The sequence below is a fragment of the Artibeus jamaicensis genome, unplaced genomic scaffold (assembly GCF_021234435.1).
Source record: "Artibeus jamaicensis isolate MK-2021 breed Jamaican fruit bat unplaced genomic scaffold, CSHL_Jam_final contig_332, whole genome shotgun sequence".
Lineage (NCBI taxonomy): Eukaryota > Metazoa > Chordata > Mammalia > Chiroptera > Phyllostomidae > Artibeus > Artibeus jamaicensis.
Window position 1 is genome coordinate 23,975,729 of NW_026521788.1, and position 21,354 is coordinate 23,997,082.

At 38.6% G+C, this 21,354-nt stretch overlaps 1 protein-coding gene across 1 annotated transcript in view; it reads right to left on the reverse strand.

The window, feature by feature from the left end:
• Positions 1-21,354, reverse strand: part of MICU1 (mitochondrial calcium uptake 1) — a 236,970-nt gene that overhangs the window by 157,602 nt on the left and 58,014 nt on the right. The window contains exon 3 of the mRNA XM_037130527.2: positions 12,106-12,280. Within this exon, the coding sequence (XP_036986422.2) occupies positions 12,106-12,280 (175 nt within the window). The remainder of the gene's footprint in view (positions 1-12,105; positions 12,281-21,354) is intronic.

The window sequence follows — 21,354 nt, forward strand, 5'->3', positions numbered from 1 at the left end:
AGTGCACAGCAAACACTTGAATAGGAATAAAATCAAACAAGACATACATTTAACTGAAAGAGTATAATATTAAATGAAATTCCATTTCCTTATCTAGGATCTGAGCCCTTATTCTGTTCATGAAACATACAAAATACTGTATCTTCTGCATAGTATTCTTTTACAAATTCAGGTATGAAAGAAGTCATTTTCACCAAAAACCTAGTACATAATACTATGGTGAAAAGATTTCTCTCATACCTTAATTTTGTATGTTGAAACAGTCAACAATAAATAGCACCTTATAAGTAATTGGTTAGAAAATGTGTCAAGGGCAATACGATCTAAACTCCCATCAGTTCAATATCTATAAAGCAACCCATAATAGTAAGACAAACACTGAGAGTTTTTTAATTTGTATATCAACACGGCTATTACTGTAAATGTGAGTCCTGGCTAGACAATCACTTTGACGTCACTGACAGCATCTACTAAACAGTGGTCTTAATTCCATCACCGGATATGCTTTCAGCAACTAAGAAAGACCTGCTAACTGGTAACTATATGTGACAGGAGTCTTTCTAGTGGTAATCTGCACAAAAATCTGAATACTGATTCCAGAGATTTTATCAAAAGATTTGCCATGTGGCAAACACTAAGGAGCTTTTCAACCCCTTAGTGGTCTTCAGACTTAACCAACAGTCTTAAAAGACATTTACATCACACTACAAATATCTGCTGGTAATACTGGCTCAGAACAAACGACTTTCTTTAGGCCTTCTATATGCTTGTTCTTCTGAATAACAACCAAAAATAATTGGCTTGAAATGTTTAGAGTATAAGTTGTTAGCTACAGTAAAGATGGCTTTGTGAACTAAAAATAGTTGATTCAGTCACATAAAAGACAAAGGCAGAAAGACAGTTTAAAAGTCAATGATTTTCACTGAGTTCTGGCCAAGATGGAGGCATAGGTAGAAACCCTTCACTTCCTTGCACAATGGAAGGAGGATAACAACCAATCTAAAATCAATAAACAACCAAAAGTGCCAGAAAATCAAACTGCATGGAACACTGACAACCAAGGAATTATAGAAAAAAATCAACCAGAACAAGCAAACCAGTAAGGTGGCAGACCACGTGGGATGACTAAGAAAAACTGGGGCAAGGTGGTGGACCAGCTGGGCGAGGCTAGCTGAAGGGGAAACTGAGACTCAGAGTTGACTGTGGACTACGGTGGTTGCTGTGGTGGGAGAAGCTCCCAGTCTCACACAAGAATTTGCTGGAAGTGGGGCTAGAGCTGAGGAGGACAGTTGCACCATTCCCTCTCTGGCCCCTCCCCAACAGGCAATGCTGCAGAACAGCAGGGAGGGTTGCCTGGCTCTGGTGAGTACCTAAGGCCCTGTCTCCTTACAACTCAGGTGCGCCAAGACAAAGAAATATGGCCCAAATGAAAGAACAGAGCAAAACCTCAGTAAGAGAACTAAGTGATGAGGAGAGAGCCAACCTATCTGATGGAGAGTTCAAAGCCCTAATAATCAAAATGCTCACAGAACTGATTGAGCTTGGTCACAAAATGAAAGAACAAATGAAAGATACCCAAAGTGAAATAAAGCAAAATACTCGGAACCAACAGTGACAGGAAGGAAACCAGGAGTCAAAGCAACAATTTAAAACAAAAGGAAGAAATAAACATCCAACCAGAACAAGAATTCATCAACGTAGAGATTTATGAACCTCTGGGACAACTTGAAACATTCCAATATCTGAATTATACGGTTGCTAGAAGGAGAAGAACAAGAGCAAGTAATGGAAAACTTATTTGAACAAATAAGAAAGGAAAACTCCCCTAATCTGGCAAAGGAAATGGACTTCCAGGAAATCCAGGAAGCTCAAAGGGTCCCAAAGAGGTTGGACCTAAAAAGGAATACACTAAGGCACATCATCAAGTTACCCAAGATTAAAAGATAAGGAGAGAATCCTAAAAGAAGCAAGAGGGAAAGGAGCGAGTTGCCTACAGAGGAGTTCCCATAAGGCTATTAGCTGATTTCTCAAATGAAACCTTGCAGGCAAGAAGGGGCTAGAAAGAAATATTTGAAGTCATGAAAGGCAAGGACCTAGATCCAAGAGGACTCTATCCAGCAAAGCTTTTATTTAAAATGGCAGGGCAGATAAAGTGCTTCCCAGAGAAGGTCAAATTAAAGAAGTTCATCATTACCAAGCCATTATTATATGAAACATTGAAGGTACTTATCTAAGAAAAAGAAGATAAAAAATGTGAACAGTAAAATGACAACAAACTCACACTATCAACAAATGAACCTAAAAGAAAAGACAAACAAAACAAAAACTAAGCAAACAACCAGAACAGGAACAGAATCAGAGAAATGGACGTCACATGGAGAGATTTCAGTGGGGAGGAGGAAGGGAGGAATAGTGGGGAAAAGGTACAGGGAAGAAGAAGCATAATTAGTAGGCATAAGATAGACCGGGAGAGATTAAAAAAAACTGGTATAGGAAACAGGACTCCAAGAACTTACATGTACAAGCCATGGACATGAACTAACGGGTGGGGGATGCTGGGGATTGATGGGGGGCAGGGTGGAGGGAGGATAAAGTGGGGAAAATTGGGAAAACTGTAATAGCATAATCAATAAAAAATACTTTAAAAATGAAAGAGAAAAATAAGGCAATGATTTTCAGTCTACAAATCAGATTCCTTGGCTGTTACAAGAATCACTAACTTATACTGCTTAATATTATTAATTAGTTTTGCATTCCTGCATTGGTAGAGTTTTGTATAGACATACTGTATAGTATATATTTTGCATTTTTTCCCACTTAGCAACATATCTTGGAGATTATTCCGTATCAATTGATATGAAGCTGCCTCCTTTTAAGTGGTCATGTTAAAAAGAACACTAACAAATTATTATCCAAAGGGCTCAGAATACAGGTTCCAAAATAACAAAGGCTAGGAAACTAAGATGTATCAAAAACTGTTGAAGGATACTGTATGTTTAGCCAGGATAAAAAAAATTTAATAATAGAATTATAATAGTTATAGTAAATCATTTACTTAAAACATTCTTAAGCATCATGGTGTTAAGACAGTTGTCTTCAAAAAAACTGCTGGACTTTAGCCCTGGCTGGGTGTAGCTCAGTGGATTGAGCACGGGCCTGCAAACCACATGATCGTGGTTCGCTTCCCAGTCAGGGCACATGCCTGGGTTGCAGGCCAGTTCCCAGCAGGGGCCAGTTCCCAGCAGGGGGTTCACTAGAAGCAACCATACACTGATATTTCTCTCCTTCCCTTCCCTTCTAAAGATAAATAAATTTTAAAAAATTAATTTAAAAAAAAACTGCTGGACTTTAACTGGATCAAAATTCAGGCATTATATTTCCCAACTGCACCAAATAGTAGCCAAGTAGTAGTAGCAATTATACAACAGATGAGGGACAATGTCTCTTTACAAAGTAGTCCAATTAATAAATGTAAAAGAAAACCTATATAATTCTATTAACCAATGTCTTCCCAATAGATTATAAAAAAATTAAAAATATCTATTTTTCATTACTACCTATTCTAGTTTTATGTTTTGATTTTCAGCTACTTTTCCTATTTCAACTATTATGGCTATATTTACCTATTTAGCATGTAAGCAGTACATTCTATTGTCTTATTCTGAATATTTAATAAAATTAATTTCATTAGGTTAAATAAACATAAAAGATATGATAAAATTGAATATCACCATTTTGCAACCCTAATGAATAGATCTAGCCACTGAACATCAATATCTGCTACTATCACAAAAAGATAAGCATCAGACATCAGGTGTCTCCTGATGAAAGAATACAGCATATTTTATACTAGTGCCACAAAGATAAAATCAGACTCAGGATTTTCCCGAGTCTGATCAAGACACAGAATCCAGTTGCCAATATTCAGGTAATAGAGAGAACAGAGGTATGTGCTGAATTTCACTGAGAAACATCAGGAAAATCCTAACAGTAGAAAACCTTATTGGTAAAATGGCCTGGGTTCTGCTAGATTAAAAGATATCAAAAACAAAATAGGACTCTGACTGGTGTGGGTCAGTTGGTTGGAGCATCGTCCCGTAACTGAAAGGCTGCAGGTGCTGTTCCCAGTCAGGGTACACTGCCTAGGTTGTGGGTTCAATCCCCAGTCTGTGTGTGCACAATCCCCAGTCTGGGCAGTACAGCCTAGGCAACTAAGGAAGGCCACCAATCAATGCTTCTCTCCCACTGATGTTTCTTTCTGTCCCTCCTTTTCTCTTTAAAAAACAAAAAGCAATGCAAAATTATTTCATGGGTGAGGATAAAAAAACAAGCAAAATTAAACTATATATCTAGGGATGCATATTTGGGTAATAAAACTATCAAGAATGAAATGATTCCTATAAAAATCAACTTAGTGGGTTCCTCTACTGTGTATTATTTTACAGTAATAGTTATTTTTTTTTTAAATGCAGACTTGTCATGGACATGGACAACAGGGTGAGCATTGACTGTGGAGATGGGTGGGTGGAGCAGGGGAGAGCAATGGGGGAAAATTGGAACAACTGTAACAGAACAACAATAAAAAATAAAAAATCAGATATTCTGTATGGCGTTGAATAGCAGAACTAGGTTCACGGGTAAAAAAGTTACAAACAAGATTTTGGCCAAATATGGAACTTCTTATAGTAATGGTATTCCAAAATGAGACAGACTTCCATAGCATAGGAAATATTCAGGTGAAAGATGAATAAACAAATTAAGGCCATAAAAATTTTGTCCATCAAGAGATAATGTGAACAGACTAAAAAGGCAATCTATAGAATGAGAGTAGATAATGAATTAACTACCAGATCATATAGACAACTCCTAAACTCAACAATAAAAAGAAGCAAAACAAAAACCAAGTTAAAAAATGGGCAAAGGATGTGAATAGATATTTCTCCAAAGGTGGTATACAAATGGCCAATAAACACATAATAACTGATCACTAGGGAAATGCAAATGAATAGTACACTGAGATAACTTTCACAACCATTAACATGACAAATATTAAAAAATACAAAATAATAGGTGTTGGCAAGGATGTGGAAAAAGTGGAGTCCTTGCTGGTGACAATATAACATGGTACGGCACTTTGGAAAACAGGCTTGTGGTTCCATTAAAAAAGTTAAAAATAGAATGACCAATGATGAAGCAATTTAACTTCTGGGTAAATACACAGAAGAATGGGAAGTAGAATCTCAAGGAGATATTTGTATACCCATGTGCATAGCAGCATTATTAACAATAGCTAAACTGTAGAAACAACCCATTTATCAATGGATAAATGGATGAACAAAATATGGTATAGATGTACAACAGAATGTTATTCGAGCCTTCAAAAAGGAAGAAAATTCAGACTTATGTTGCATGATGAACCTTGAGAACATTATACTAAGCTCAATAAGCCAGTCACAAAAAATGCAAATAGTGAACTTCCGGCCAAGATGGAGGCATAGGTAGATATATTTTGCCTCCTCGTACAATGAAAAGAAAAACAACAACAAATTTATAAACAAAAAATAACCAGAACTTACAGAAAATCAAACTGTATGGAAGTCCAAAAACCAAGGAGTTAAAGAAGAAACATTCATTCTCACTGATTGGAGGGGTAGAGATGGGCAACCAGGGTTAAAAGGACACACAGCAAGGTGGCAGCTGGTGGACTGGGCAGGTGAGGTGACTGGCAGACTGGGCGGTCCCACATTTGTGTGCAGATAAACCAGGAGAACAATTAGGGCGCAAGACAGAGTTCCAGCGCAGGAAAAGAAAGCCTCAAAACCTCTGGCTATAAAAAACCTGTGGGGACTGATGCAGGGGGAGAAACTCCCAGCCTCACAGGAGACTTTGTTGGAGAGACCCACCAGGACCTAGAACATACACAAACCCATCTACCGGGGAATCAGTGCCATAAGGGCCCAATTTACTTGTGGGTAGCAGGGGAAGTGACTGAAGGCTGGCAAGAGTCTGAGTAGAGTAAGCAGCATTGTTCCCTCTTGGACCCCTCCCCCACATACAGCGCCATAATGCAGCGATGTAGGTTGCCCCACCCTGGTGAATACCCAAGGCTCCACAGGATGGGTTTGTTTAGGTCCAAGTAGAGTTCCAAAAGAAAAGCAATGACAGTGAAGCAATACTGACGCAATGTGTGAGAATTCTTCAGAACTGAGGACTTAAGGGGTGGCCAGCCTTTTGGCATCTCTGGGCTACACTGGAAGAAGCGTTGTCTTGGGCCACACATTAAATGCACAAATATTAACGAACTCTGATGAACAACAACAAAAAAGGTCCAGACATAATTTTTGTGGTATTCACCACCAGAGATAAGCAAAAAAGTCCTCACATAATAAGCCTAATTTTGCAGCAGCCCTTTCAATAATCTTAAAATTGTCGAGCAGGTTCCAAGTTTGTGATCACTAACACAGAAAATGTACATATCTAAGTAATAAAATGTCATTGATTTTCAATATTTTTATTATAAAAGTAAAAGAAAGGAGGGTAACATAAAACTAGTGGGATGTCTGACATTGTATTTGAGAAACTAGTGCATCAATATCTGATTTGATAGAAGTAGTTGCAATACTCAGTGAGTTCTCAAGGTGTTCATCAGATATTTTTATTCTAATTTTACTCTTAATGTGTTTCATTCTTGAAAATAGTTGCTTGCAAATGTAGGTGCTGCCAAATAGTGATGACATGAATATGGCGTGATTGTGAAATGAGGGATATTTGGGAAGACAGGACTTACAAAGGTCCAGTAAAGAGACACAGTAAAAGTTTTCTTTAAGTTGAATGTTAGATTGCAGCTCTATGCATTCCATTTGAAAACTGGCAGGTAATGTATTTATGTCAACTGAAAATGGAGTTGCAAATATAGCAAAATATTGATTATTTTCCTGGAAATCTTGAAATCTGTTTTCAAATTCTTGTATCAAATCAAAAAGCAAGGCTGCATATTTTTTGCTGTTCATAGGACTGTGTTTGGCCAACATGTCAAAATGCATAAAACTGTTTGCCTTAATTTGACCTTGCCACAATTTCAGTTTCATTTGGAACACTGTTAGGGTTTGAAACATGGTACTGATAAGTTGGTTTTCACCTTGAAGATGGATGTTCCACTCATTTAAATGAGCAGTTAAATACACTAAAAATGCTGAATCTGCAAGCCAGTTTTCAGTGTCAAATTCTGGCACTTTTAATACCATAAACAACATGTTGCAAACCATAAAATCTTTTCAACATTTGGCCTCGACTTAGCCATCTTACTTCCAAAAAGTAAATGATGTCGCCATAGTCAGCATCAATACTTTTAAGGAATTCCTGGAACTGGCCATTCAATCCCTTGGCTCCTATGAAATTCAGTCTTGATGAAAAGTCACATGACATCCATTTCTAAAGCTTTTGTGCATAAATTTTCTTGATGTACGATGCAATGATACTTCATCAAACATGACTTTTGGGCAGCAATTGCATCGTCTTCTATTAATTTTAAAGAAACCTCTCTTTCACATACTGTCATTGGGGCACTGTCAGTGACTATACCAGATATGTTGACAATGGACAAAGAAAATCACTTTAATATATTTTTTACTGCTTCTTACAAATCTCTTGATTTAGTTGTATCTTTTAATGGCACTAAAGAAGTCATTTATTCAGTGGCATTATATTCATCATCAATATCTCTAATAAAAATCGCAAGTTGAGCCATATCTGTAGCATCAACACTACCACCCATCACCAAAGCATAAAATTTAAAATTAGCAGCTTGACTCTCCAAACTTCTTTTGACAGATTTCCACTTTCTTCAGTTCCCCTGGCTATAATCTGGTGAGACAAACTGATTTTAGAAATACCTCCTTCTTTTTCAGGGCAAATTGTATCTGCCATGCTTTCTACGCATGGCTTAATAAACTCACCATCAGTAAATGGTTTTGACTTTTTTGCTATTAAATATGCTACCACATAACTAGCTTTTACAATGGAATCTGCCCGAGTTGTAACTTCTTGAAAAAGTGTTCGTTGACAAGACAGACTTTTTTCAGTTCTGCTATTTTGTCCTTGAGATGCAATCTTCCATACGTGTTGAATTTGACATGTTTTTGCATATAATGCCTTTTCAAATTACAGTCTTTGAAAACTTGCACAAATTCTGTACAAATTAAGCAGAGTGCACAAAACAACCGGGCCATACATAGAAATAATAAATAGTACATTCAAGACGCTGGTTTATCTCTAAACAAGTTTACCACTACTTTACCTTTAGTGGAAGAGAGAAAAATGGCATTGAAAAGAATATACAGCAATGCATTTTTTATATTAATTTTATTTCTCCTTAAAAAAAAAATTGAAGCAAATCACCTGAACAAAAAAGTAGCTGTCTACTTTCATTGGACAATCTTCTTTATCTGTTAGTTTTCTTTTGGGGGGGTTCTTTTTGCTTTAATTTAATTTATTTATCTTTAGAAGGGAAGGGAAGGAGAGAGGAGAGAAATATCAATGTATGGTTGATTCTGGTGCATCCCCTGCTGGGAACTGGCCTCTGCTGGGAACGGGCCAACTCGGGCAAGTGCCCTGACGGGGAATCGAACTGCGATATTTTGGTTTGCAGGCCTGTGCTCAATCCACTGAGCTACACCAGCCAGGGCTTTCTTTTTGCTTTTGAGATGTTGTAGAAGCCATGCTGGGATTAAAAAAACAGTAACAGATTAGGAGCTTTATTTACTTTTATTTTGAAAATTAACTGACAGGAAACTAGAAAGCAAGGCCCTTCCACAGCTATCTCGGGTGCTGATGCAGGGTGAGGCGGAGGACGGATTGCGAAGCATGGCAGGCGACATGTGAGGTGCCACACAGGTGTGGAAATAACTTTAATAATCAAGTGAGAATGCTCACCTGATGTCTAAATAACATTAAATGCCTAACACTGTAATGGTAGGTTGAAATATTATTGATAATCATGGTCTTGCTAAGTCACCATAAGAACATTTAATGTCTCATGGTGTCAATTCTACTGTCTGCACTTGGAAGTTAACACATTGGAAGCTGTGCGCCACTATTAAACTGAAGCCATGCGTGTGTACAAATAGCGAGAATGTACGAATATTTATTTTACTTGACACTGTGCCATGTAATTACAAAAAAACTCATGTTTTAAATAAATTTACAACTTTGTGCTGGGCCACATTCATAGCTGTCCTGGGCTGCAGGAGGCCTGCAGGCTGCAGGTTGGACACCCCTGACTTCAGGTTTCAGAAGGGACAATAAAGTTTAAAAATTAAAATTAAAGCAAAACTAAATAGAAGAGAGGAGCATGCACAAACTAACAAAAAAATGTATCCATGAATTAAATGGTATGACTGTCCTGTTTGCATCTGTAAATTTTTTAAGTTAAAATAAAGCACACAAAAGAATCAGGCCATATATGGAAATAATAAATAGTAAATTCAGGACACTAGTTTACCTTTAGTTCCACTCTTAAGTGGAAGAGAGAAAAATGGCCTGAAAACAATATACAGAAATGTAATTTTTATATTAATTTCATTTCTCTAAAAAAACTGAAACAAATATAGCAAAATGTTAAAACCTGACAAAAAACAAGTGCTGGGTACATGTATGTTCAATACAGTAGTCTTTATTTTTTTGGGGGGGTATTCGAAGTTTCACAAGAAAATCAAGAGAGAACATAAAAGAACAAAAACAGCCCTGGCTGGTGTAGCTCAGTGGATCGAGTGTGGGCCTGCAAACCAGACGACTGTGGTTCGATTTCCAGTCAGGGCACATGCCTGGGTTGCAGGGCCAGTTCGCAGCAGGGGACCCACAACAGGCAACCATATATTGATATTTCTCTCCCTCTATCTTTCCTTTACTCTCTAAAGATAAATAAAATCTTAAAAAGAAAAGAACAAAAGCAGAAAGTTTAAATGAAAACTGAGGATGTCAAAAACAGCACGTGAAAAGTGGAGCAGTATGGTATGGCAGGGAAAGAATGTAAATAAATGAAAGAGAAACTAGGAAAAAATACATAATAAAAAATTCAGTTTATCATTTAATTAAATATAGTAGAATCTTTAATATGCCTAGGTAGACTCTGTAAAAGAAAAACAGACACAGAGCAACCCAAAACAAAACAGTATAAAGAAAGAATAAATGTTGACATCAGTTCTTGGTGAGACAGGATATTATGTGGAATGGATATGCTTGTACAGGAAAAATAGCTCTTCCACTGAGACTTCAGTAAAAGCAATAAGAACTATTTCAAACACAGACCAGAAAGGTTTTATGTCAAGAGCCGACCAGCAGCCGTCCCTTGACACAGTCGGAACGGATGAGATGCATCTGCACAGCAGAGGTAGCTGTGGCTGGATTTCCTGTCTATTTCTCCTTGCATGTTTGTTTTTGCAATTAGTAGGTGGTGGGATTTTTAGACACCTACATTTCAGGCCCAATGATCCACATAATTCCAATGAAGTTGTACAAAATAATTTCTTGGCCAGAGAACAAAGTCCCCCTTAATGAAGTAGCCCCTGAATATCTCAAAGTTGATATAGTGTAACAGCCCCTCCTCTACCTTGGACAAAAATATATATCAAGTAGAATTAAACAGATAAAAGAAGCAGGACAAGCTAATTAACTACTACAAACTAAGCATGTAGAAATAATTGCCCCATGCCCAATTATAAGAACTTTAATAAATAATAAGACGTCTAAAGCTCTGTACATACAGCTAGTTCTAACTGTCTAATTAATGACCCTCCTGGTTAATATAACTTCATGCCATGCACCTGCTCCTTTAATGTTATGTATCAATCTCTATAAAAATAAAGCTTAAATCAAACTCTGTGAGTTCAGTCAGTCCCACAGAGGCTGGCTGTTCCCCAGCATCCAACTGGGTGTCTGACTCTTCATTTGACACCAGCACCGTCCATCCTTTGGAGACTCTGAGACCTGCCGAGGCTGGACCCCGGCAGTTTTATAGATATGAGAATCACAAACTTACACTGATAGCTTTCATTTTTTCAGTGACATAAGAGATATGGTTGTCTTGAACAGAGAGTGGGAGTGGAAATGGAAGGTTAAAAAATTAGTGTTTATTTGGGATTTTTGAGTCCTACTTTATAAAAGCTGGACTGTAAATGAAACTGCCGGAGCAAGATAAATGTGAACTTCCTTGAATTGACTCAGCAAAAGATTTAAACAAATGTATTATTGTGCAAACACTGGGGTATTTAACAATTAACTTGTGATACCTAACTTTTGTTTGAATTCACCTCAATAAGAAATGAATTTAGAAAGTGAGAAAACTTATTTAATAACTTCATATAAAAAAACAAACAGAAAATTCAAATATCTCAAAGAAACTTTCTGCAAATATATACCACAAACACATAATACAGAAATAACTCAAATTATTTTCTTGCATTGATTAGCTATACTTCAGCAAATGAAGGCAGTTCCCCGAATTTTAATGTTAAAATATAAAATATCTAATAAATTCACCCTTTTAACTTTTCACCAATCATGTCTGCTGAATTCAAATGCCCAAAATCACAGGCATTGTCATGTGAAACTAAAATTTTTCTGATGCAGAGCTGTAAAACAGCAATCGGTGTTAAAAGCATAGAGTGCTCAAGTCATCTGAAGTTTATGCTGTCCTCAAAATTAGTTAATTTTCTGGAAATAATTCTGTATTTCCCAAGAGATTTTATTCTGCCTTTAAAACCTGGCACCATAAATCTGTATTACCACAAAGACTCAATTAATATATATGAAAACATTCAACATCAGAAAGATCCAGAAAGAAAGAGTCAACATTGGGTAGCTGAATTGAAAGAAAGAAGAAAGCATATTATAATCCTGATTACCAATCTTACGTCCTTTTCCTAACAGCATTAACTTTAGATTCCAAGAGTATGTTTGCCTCAGAACATGAAAGAAAATAGTGAAGAGGTAAATAACTTCAAGATGAACATGAACTATCTGAAATATATCATAAAAGAGATTCAACTGCATTATTTGAATTTTGAATTAACTGTAGTTCTGATTAATTTATAAAACTGTGTTTCATACTTTTCTGTCTCTGAATCCAGAACGTTTCTTCTTTTTCTCTTCTGGATAAGGCTCAGGACAAATATCTCCATTAGTTTTTTCATGGTTATAAGCCTCCCCTTCATCTTTGTTCTTTCTTTTGTCACCAAGTTCACTCTTCAGGTTGTTTGCAGATGGTGGAGATTCTGCAAGGGCTCTAGATATACAGAACAAATCCTAAATTAATAAAAAAGGTCCATCATATTAATTAGATATTTTCAGATAAAGCTTAGCACAGACAATAGCAATGAAATTTGTAAAAAGTTGTACATGAAGAGTTCCTTAAAAAATTTAAAAATAGAACTACCATATGATCTAGCAATCTCAATTCTGATTATACATCCAAAAGAACTGAAAGCAGGATAATATGGAAATGTTTTTATCTGCACACTCACATTAATAGCAGCATGATTCACAATAGTTAAAATGCAGAAGCAACCCAAATATCCACTGACAGATGAATGGATAAAGAAAGTATGGGGTGTGTGTGTGTGTAGTATTCAGCTTTAAACACAAAGGATATGAGCCCTGGCTGGTGTAGTTCAGTGGATTGAGCACAGGCCTGTGAAGCAAAGGGTCGCTAGTTCAATTCCCAGTCAGGGTACATGGCTGGGTTGCAGGCCAGGTCCCCAGTAAGGGGACACATGAGAGGCAACCACACACTGATGTTTCTCTCCCTCTCTTCCCCTCTCTCTAAAAATAAATAAATAAAATCTTAAAAAATAAACAAATAAAAACAAAGGATATTGACAGCAAAAGCATAAGCAATAAAAGCAAAAATTGACAGCCAGGACTAAAAAGAGCTTCAGCACAGCAAAGCAAACAATCAACAAAATGAAAGGCAACATATTCAATGGGAGGAAATATTTACAAACCATATATTTAACAAAGGGTTAATATAAAAAATGTCTGAGGGACTCTTACAACATGACTTACAACATGATAGCAAAAAAAAAAAAAAAAACCCAACTCAAATAAGCCATTAGAAATGGACAAAGGAATAGATATTTCTCCAAAGAAGACATACAAGTGGCCAACATGTATGTGAAGGGGTGCTCAACATCAACAATCATTAGGGAAACACAAAGCAAAACTACAATGAGATACTACCTCATGCCTTGTGGAATAGATTTTATTTAAAAAAACACACATAAGTGCAGGTGAAATTGTAGAGAAAAGGAATCCCTGGTATACTGTAGGTGGGATAATACACCTACTATGGAAAACAATATGGAGGATCTAAAAACTAACACTAGAGCTACCATATGATATGGCAATCCCACTTCTGGGCAGGTACCCAAAGGAACTGAAAAATCAGCATCACAAAGAGATCTATATTCCCATGTTCATTGCTGCATTATTCACAGTAGCCAAGGAATGTCTATCAATTGACAAATAGATAAATAAAATGTACTATGCATATACAATAGAATATTATTCAGCACTAAACAAAGAAGGAAATCCTGCCATTTGCAGCAACACAGATGAATCTAGAGAACATCATATTAGATAAAATAAGCCAGACACAGAAGGACAAATACTATATTATACCATTTAAATGATGAATATAAAACAGTCAAAATTGAAGAGGAAGAAGAGGGGAATGGTGGTTTCCAGGGGGTGGGGGAGGGGAAACAGGGCCGTATTAGCCAAAGGGCACAAAATTTTAGTTATATTACAAGATAGGGGGAGAGAACTTCAAGAGGACAATGTAGATAAACATGGATTGCTTTCTTGCAAAACTACATCAAAATTACAACTAAACTACAGAACAACAATTATTCAGAACCATTAGAAATCAAGCTGAATGGAAGTCCTACAACTACAGAATTAAAGAAGAAACTATATCCAGACTGGTATGAGTGGTAGAAACATGGAATGGGCTGGCCCCACACCCATCTGTGGCAGATAAAAAAAACTGGGAGAAATACTGCAGGAACAAGGGGCCCCAGCCCCACACCAGGCCCACCAGCTCAGGGTTCCAATGCCAGGAAGATAAGTGATAACTTCTGGTTGTAAAAACCAGTGGGCACTGAGGCTGTGGAAGAAAAACTGTTAGTCCCAGGCAGTTCCTCTTAAAAAGGACTGTGATAGACTCACCTGGACTCATACCCTCTGAGCTTAGCTTGAAAGGAATCAGAGAGAAATGTGAGAAACTGAATTGTCTGGCATCAGGGAGACAATTCTCTCAGGGAGAGAGCTAGAGGACAGCTTTCTCCCAGACAAAAGTGCTGGCAGAGACTGTTGTTACTTTTCTGAGCACTTCCCGCACAGAGCCACATAGCCAGCAGGCAGGAGGCATATCAGAGACTCCATCAACCAGGCTCACAATGTTTGCCCTGCCCTAGTGACTTTCTGAGGCTATACCCCACCCAAGTTTTGGGCCTGCTGAGGATTTTTCCAGTGGCTTTTCCATACAAATGAATTGTCTTGGCTGATGCTTCAGATCTTCCAAATTCTCTCAAACAAACAGCATCAGGTCTTACTGCTCCATGCCTACTGCTAAGTGGCCCCAGGCCCAGTAGCAGCAGCTGGCCTTGGTTTACAGTTTGGACTCACTTGGGCACGCCAAGCTCAGCACAAGTAGCATCCAACTGCAGACTGCTTTGCAGCTTATTTGGGTGGCAATGGATATAACACAGGAGGTGGCTGACCTTGGCCTACAACTCCAGGGAGGCCACAGAGACTGTGCACCCAGTGGACAGCTACAGGCAACATCAGAGTACCACCACCCAAACACCTCCACAAGCGACACACTCAAATCACAGACTCAGCAGGCACCAGAGTCCTGCTGGAGTAGGTGTGCCTGCTGAAGTAGGTCCCATTCTGTGGAGTGGGTCCTAACACAGCTGATCCTCCACAGTGGTCAGAGGTTGGTGGTCATTGGTCACTGCCAGTCCTGGTAGCTGATCGGTCTGGATAAATCTCTCCCATTGACGGACCAACAGCAATCAAGGCTCAGCTGCAGGAGGGGGGTGTACTCAGCCCACATGGTGGGTGTACCTCAAATGCCCTGCTTGTGTGATAGAGGAGGCTATGCCATGGACCCTACAGGACACTTACTACATTAGGCCACACTACCAAGCCAGGCATTCACAGCAGTGCTATCTAATATGTGGAAACAAACACAGGGAGGTTGCCAAAATAAGAAGATAAAGAGGACTTCCGCCAAGATGGAGGCATAGGTAGATGTGCCGTGCCTTCTCACACAACCAAGTTTAGAGACAACTAAATATTAGCAACAGAAAACACAGCCAGAACACGGAAAATTGAACTTTTCGGAAGTCCGTTAACAACAAATTCTTCAGCCTGACCGGTAAGGGGCGAAACCAGCGGCTGGCGAAGCGGGATTGCACAGGAAAACTTGGTCAGACGGACTCAGGCGCGGAATCCAGACGCCCGGTATCCAGGCGCAGGGTTGGACCTAGGCAGCGACCCAGAGAGCCACCAGGCGAGCGACCAGTGCTGCATGTTGACTGTGGTCGCGCATTTGTGCGCGGGCAGACAGGCGAGGGAGTGGGCGGTTGGACCGGGGCCAGCGGGTCCCGGTGGCAAGCAGCAGTGGAGGGCGCCGCCATTTCCCCGCTCTGACCCCACCTCCACATACAGCGTCACAACCCAGCGACCTGGGAGTCCAAGGCACCCCTTCTCACACTTAAAGGGCCAGAACAGACCAAAAATGTTGCAAGATCTCAAAGCCCCAGAGCCCATAGATCTAAGCGATGAAGAAATAGCAAAACTCTCAGACGCACAGTTTAAAACACTGGTGATCAGGATCCTCACAGAACTGGTTCATTATAGACACAAATTAGACAAATATATGAAGGCGAAACTAATTGAAATGAATGGAATTGCACAGGGCACCAATAGCAATGAAAAGGAAACTGGGACTCAAATCAATGGAGTGGACCAGAAGAAACCAAACAATGGCCAAACAGAAAAGAGTCAAGAAGCAAGAATTCAAAGAAATGAGGAGAGGCTTAGGAACCTCCAGGACATCTTTAAACGCTCCAACATCCGAATTATAGGGGTACCAGAAGGGGGAAAGGCACAGCCACGAGTGGAAAACTTATTTGAACAAATAATAAAGGAGAATTTCCCCAACCTGGCAAAGGAAATAGACTTCCAGGAAATCCAGGAAGCTCAGAGAGTCCCAAAGAAGTTGGACCCAAGAAGGAACACACCAAGGCACATCATCATTACCTTAGCCAAGATTAAAATGAAGGAGAGAATCCTAGAAGCAGCAAGAGATAAGGGGACAGTCACCTACAAAGGAGTTCCCATCAGACTGTCAGCGGATTTCTCAAAAGAGACCTTACAGGCAAGAAGGGGCTGGAAAGAGGTATTCCAAGTCATGAAATCCAAAGACCTACAACCAAGATTGCTCTATCCAGCAAAACTTTCATTTAGAATGGAAGGACAGATAAAGTGCTTCTCAGATAAGATCAAATTCAAGAAGTTCATCATCACCAAGCCCTTATTATATGAAATGTTAAAGGGACTTATCTAAGAAAAGAAGTTAAAGAAACATGAACAGTGAAAGGACAACAAACTCACAGTTATTAACAACCACACCTAAAACAAAAGCAAACTAAAAGGACAGCTAGATCAGGAGTGGAAACATAGAAATGAAGATCTCAAGGAGGGTTAGCAACAGGGGAGTGGGAGGAGGAGAAGGGGTGAGAAGGAACAGAAAATAAGTAGCATAGACAGTAGATAGAAAATAGATGGGGGGGCAAGAATAGCATGGGGAATATAGAATCTAAAGGAATTGAGACACATGGTCATAAACTAAAGGGGAAGTAATGGTGGGGATGGGGGGGTAGGGTGGAGGGGAATGAAGGGGGGAATAGAACAACTGTAACAGCATAATCAATAAAAAAATTTAAAAAATAAAATAATAATTATGTTAAAAAAAAAGAAGAAGATAAAGAAGCATGGCCCAAATAAAGGAATGGAGCAAAACTCTACTGGGAGAACTAAACAAAATGGAGACAAGCAGACTGCTAGATGCAGAGCTCAAAACACTGGTTATAAGGATGCTCAGTGAACTTAGTGATGACCTCAGCAGCATGAACAAGAGCATGGAAACCATAAAAAAGACCCAGTCAGAAGTGAAGGACACACTAACTGAAATGAAGAACAATTTGTAGTGAATCAACTGTAGAGGAGATGGACCTGAGAATCAAATCAGAGATTTAGACTATAACAAAGCAAAAAAGATCCAATCAGAACAACAAGAAGAAAAAAAGAATCCAAGAAAAAATAAGGACAGTTTAAGGATCCTCTGGGAAACTTCAAGCATACCAACATTCGCATCATGGGAGTGCTGGAAGGAGGAGAGAGAAAGAAACAGAAAACTTACTTGAAAAAATAATGACAGGAAATTTCCCTAACTCAGTGAAGGAAAGAGACATACAAGTCCCAAGGAAGATGAACCCAAAGAGACCCACACCAAGACATCATAATTAAAATGCCAAAGGTTAAAGAAAAAGAGAGAATCTTAAAAGCAGCAAGTGAAAAGCAGTTACCTACATGCGAGTTCCCATTAGACTGTCAGCTGATTTTGCAAAAGAAACTTTACAGGCTAGAAGGGATTGGCAAGAAATATGCAAAGTGTTAAAAAGCAAAGACCTACAATCAAGATTACTCTATCCACCAGAGCTATCATTTAAACTGAAGGACAGATGAAGAGCTTCCCACAAAAGAAAAACCTAAAGGAGTTCATCACCATCACCAAACCAGTATTATATGAAATGTTAAAGGGTATTCTTTAAGCAGATCAAAAATGTGAAAAATAAAATGGTAATACATACATATCTATCAATAATTGAATCTAAAAACAAAATAAATGAACAAGCAGAACTCAAACAGAATCATAGATACAGAGAATGTTTTGATATTTGCCAGATGGGAAGAGGTTAGGGGGCTAGGTGATAAAGGTACAGGGATTAACAAATACAAATTTGTAATTACAGAATAGTCATGGGAATGGTTCAGCATAGGGAACAGAGTAGCCAAAGAACAAACTTATATTACCCATGGATATGGACAACAGTGTAGGCACTGCCTCAGTAAGTTGTGTTGGGGGAGGGGGGATCTGGGTGGAGGGGACAAAGGGGGAAAATTTGGGACAACTGCAATAGCATAAACAATAAAAAAAAAGATAAACAAGTTCTAAAAATCTACTGCTCAGCATAGTACCTATAGCTACCAACATGGTGTTGTACAGTTAAAAATTTCTATTAAGTGTTTTATTACCAAAAAACCCATAATAACAATAAAAATAAGATGGTGGGAATAACTTTTGGAAGTCATGGGAGAACTTTATAACGTGGAGTGTGGTGTGGGTCACTTATCTTCAACTCATCAAGTGTATGTATTAATTACATACCACCTTTTTTAAAATAAAAATTTTTATTAAAAATTATTTCAAAAGTAAAAAATAAATAAAAATTAATAATAATAAATAATAAAAATTTAAAAATTAAAAATAAAAAAATTTAAAGAAAAGTCTGAAAAATACAAAAAAATGAAAAAAAATCCTGTCACAAGGTACAACATGGGTCAATGTAGAGGAAGTTATGATAAATTAAATGAACCAACCACAAAAAGACAAATACAGTAAGATTCCGCTTCTGTGAGGCAGCTAATATCATGTACTTCATAGAGACAGAACATAGAATGACCATAGCCACAGGCAGCAGCAGTGGGTAATGAAGGAACTGTTGTTTAATGGGTATACAGTTTCAGTTTTGCAGATGAAAATGTTGTAGAGAATTGTTTTGACACTATGTGAACATTCTTGACACTAATGAACTGTACATTTAAAAGAAAATAATAAATCTTATGTTTATTTTTTACCACAATAAAAATGCAATAAAAGAAGAAACATTGGACCAAAAAAATCAAAAACAAGTATTCAAATAAAAATTTGTACATAAGAAAACATTCTACAAGAAAGCTTTCCAGTTTCAATCAATTATCAAATGCAATAAAAAACTGAATGTTCAGTAGAAGCCCTTTGGCAGATTAGAAGTTGAAACTGCCCTGGCTGGTATGCCTCAGTAGACTGAGTATAGCCTGTGAACCGAAGGGTCACAGGTTCTATTACCAGTCAGGGCACATGCCTGGGTTTTGGGCCAGGTCCCCAGGAGGGGGTGGTGCATAAGAGGCAACCAAACACTGATATTTCCCATCTCTGAAAATAAGTAAATAAAATCTTTGAAAAAAAAGTTGAAACTGACAATCTATTTTATGAAGATTTTCCCAACTTCCCTATCCAAGGTAATGAGTCTAATTCTTTAAACTCCTACACCATTTATTCAATGAATCATAACATGTAATTTAGTGTTCTGCATGGTTATTTATGTTTTCTCAGAATCCATCTTTCTCTTTAACTATTGGGTGGACTCAAATAATATCCTTGATTTTACAAATCACAAACTATTTGCCCCCATCCATATGGTCATGCTGAGTTAGCAACCTTAGCTCCGCCCACTGCCTCCTGCCACTTCCTGGCCACTGATTCCCACAAAGCGAAAGAGCTATGGGTCTTTGTGAAAACATGTAGGCAGGATCTGAGCATTCTGCATACTGAGGAAATGCACTTCCTGGGGGAGTAGGTGGGGAGAATGGGAGGTAAAATACCACCTGCTATTCATAAAACCAAATCAGAAGAAAATAAGGAAGACAAAACAGATAGTGAGAAGATGGAGGAAGAAATAAAGACAGATGAATGATCAAGTGAGGAAAGTGATCTAGAAATTGACAATGAGGGTGTGAGTGAACCACACACTGACACTGCTGGAGAAATGGGAGATGAAAATGTAGAGAGGTAAGACTGGCTTCTGGACAAGATGGAGGGGTAGGTAGACACACTGTGCCTCCTCACACAACCAAAAAAGAACAAGAACAAAGTTGAAAACAAAAAAATAAGCAGAACTGACAGAAAAATCAAAGTGTATGGAAGTCCGACAACCAAGGAATTAAAGAAGAAACATTCATCCAGACTGGTAGGAGGCAGCTGGTTAGAGAGTACTTGCAACAAGGCCATGGCTGGAGGACCAGGTCAGGCCAGGTGGGTGGCTGGTGGACCTGGCAAGGTAGTGGATTGTGGACTGGGCGGTCCCACATTCGTGTGCAGATAAACTGGGAGGAACAACTAGGGAGTGAGACAGACTGTGCAACCAGAGTTCAAGCATGGGGAAATAAAGGCTCAAAGCCTCTGATTGAAAACACCTATGGGGTTTGAGACAGCAGTGGGAGAAATTCCCAGCCTTACAGGAGAGTTCACTGGAGAGACCCACAGGGTCCTAGAACACACACAAGCCCACCCACCCAGGAATCAGCACCAAAAGGGCTAAATTTGACTGTGGGTAGTGAAGGAAATAACTAAAAACAGGCAGAGAGTGGAACAAGCAGCATTGTTCCCTCTTGAAACCCCCTCGCCCACATACAGTGTCACAATGCAGCCCCCCAGGGTTGCCCTGCCCTAGTGAACACACAAGGCTCTGCCCCTTACTACATAATGGGCACAGCCACAGCCAAAAAAATGGCCCAAATGAAAGAACAGATCAAAGCTCCACAAAAAAATTACAACTAAGTGATGAAGAGATAGCCAACCTATCAGATGCACAGTTCAAAACACTGGGAATCAGGATGCTCACAGAATTGGTTGAATATGGTGGCAAATTAGATGAAAAAAATGAAGGCTATGCTAAGTGAAATAAAGAAAAATGTACAGGGAACCAACAGTGACGGGAAGGAAACCAGGACTCAAATCAACAGTATGGATAAAACGGAAGAAAGAAATATCCAACCAGAACAGAATGAAGAAAGAAAGAATTTTAAAAAATGGGGAGAGGCTTAGGAACTTCCAGGACATCTTCAAACATTCCAACATCTAAATCATAGGGGTAACTAGAAGGAGAAGAGGAAGAGCAAGAAACTGAAAACTTATTTGAACAAATAATGAAGGAAAATTTCCCCAATCTGGCAAAAGAAATAAACTTCCAAGAAGTCCAGGAAGCTCAAAGAGTCCTAAAGAAGTTGGACCCGAGGAGGAACATACCAAGGCACATTATAATTACATTACCCAAGAATGATAAAGAGAGAATCTTAAAAGCAGCAAGAGAAAAGGAGACAGTTACCTACAAAGGAGTTCCCATAAAACTTGTCAGCGGATTCTCAAAAGAAACCTTGCAGGCAAGAAGGGGCTGGAAAGAAGTT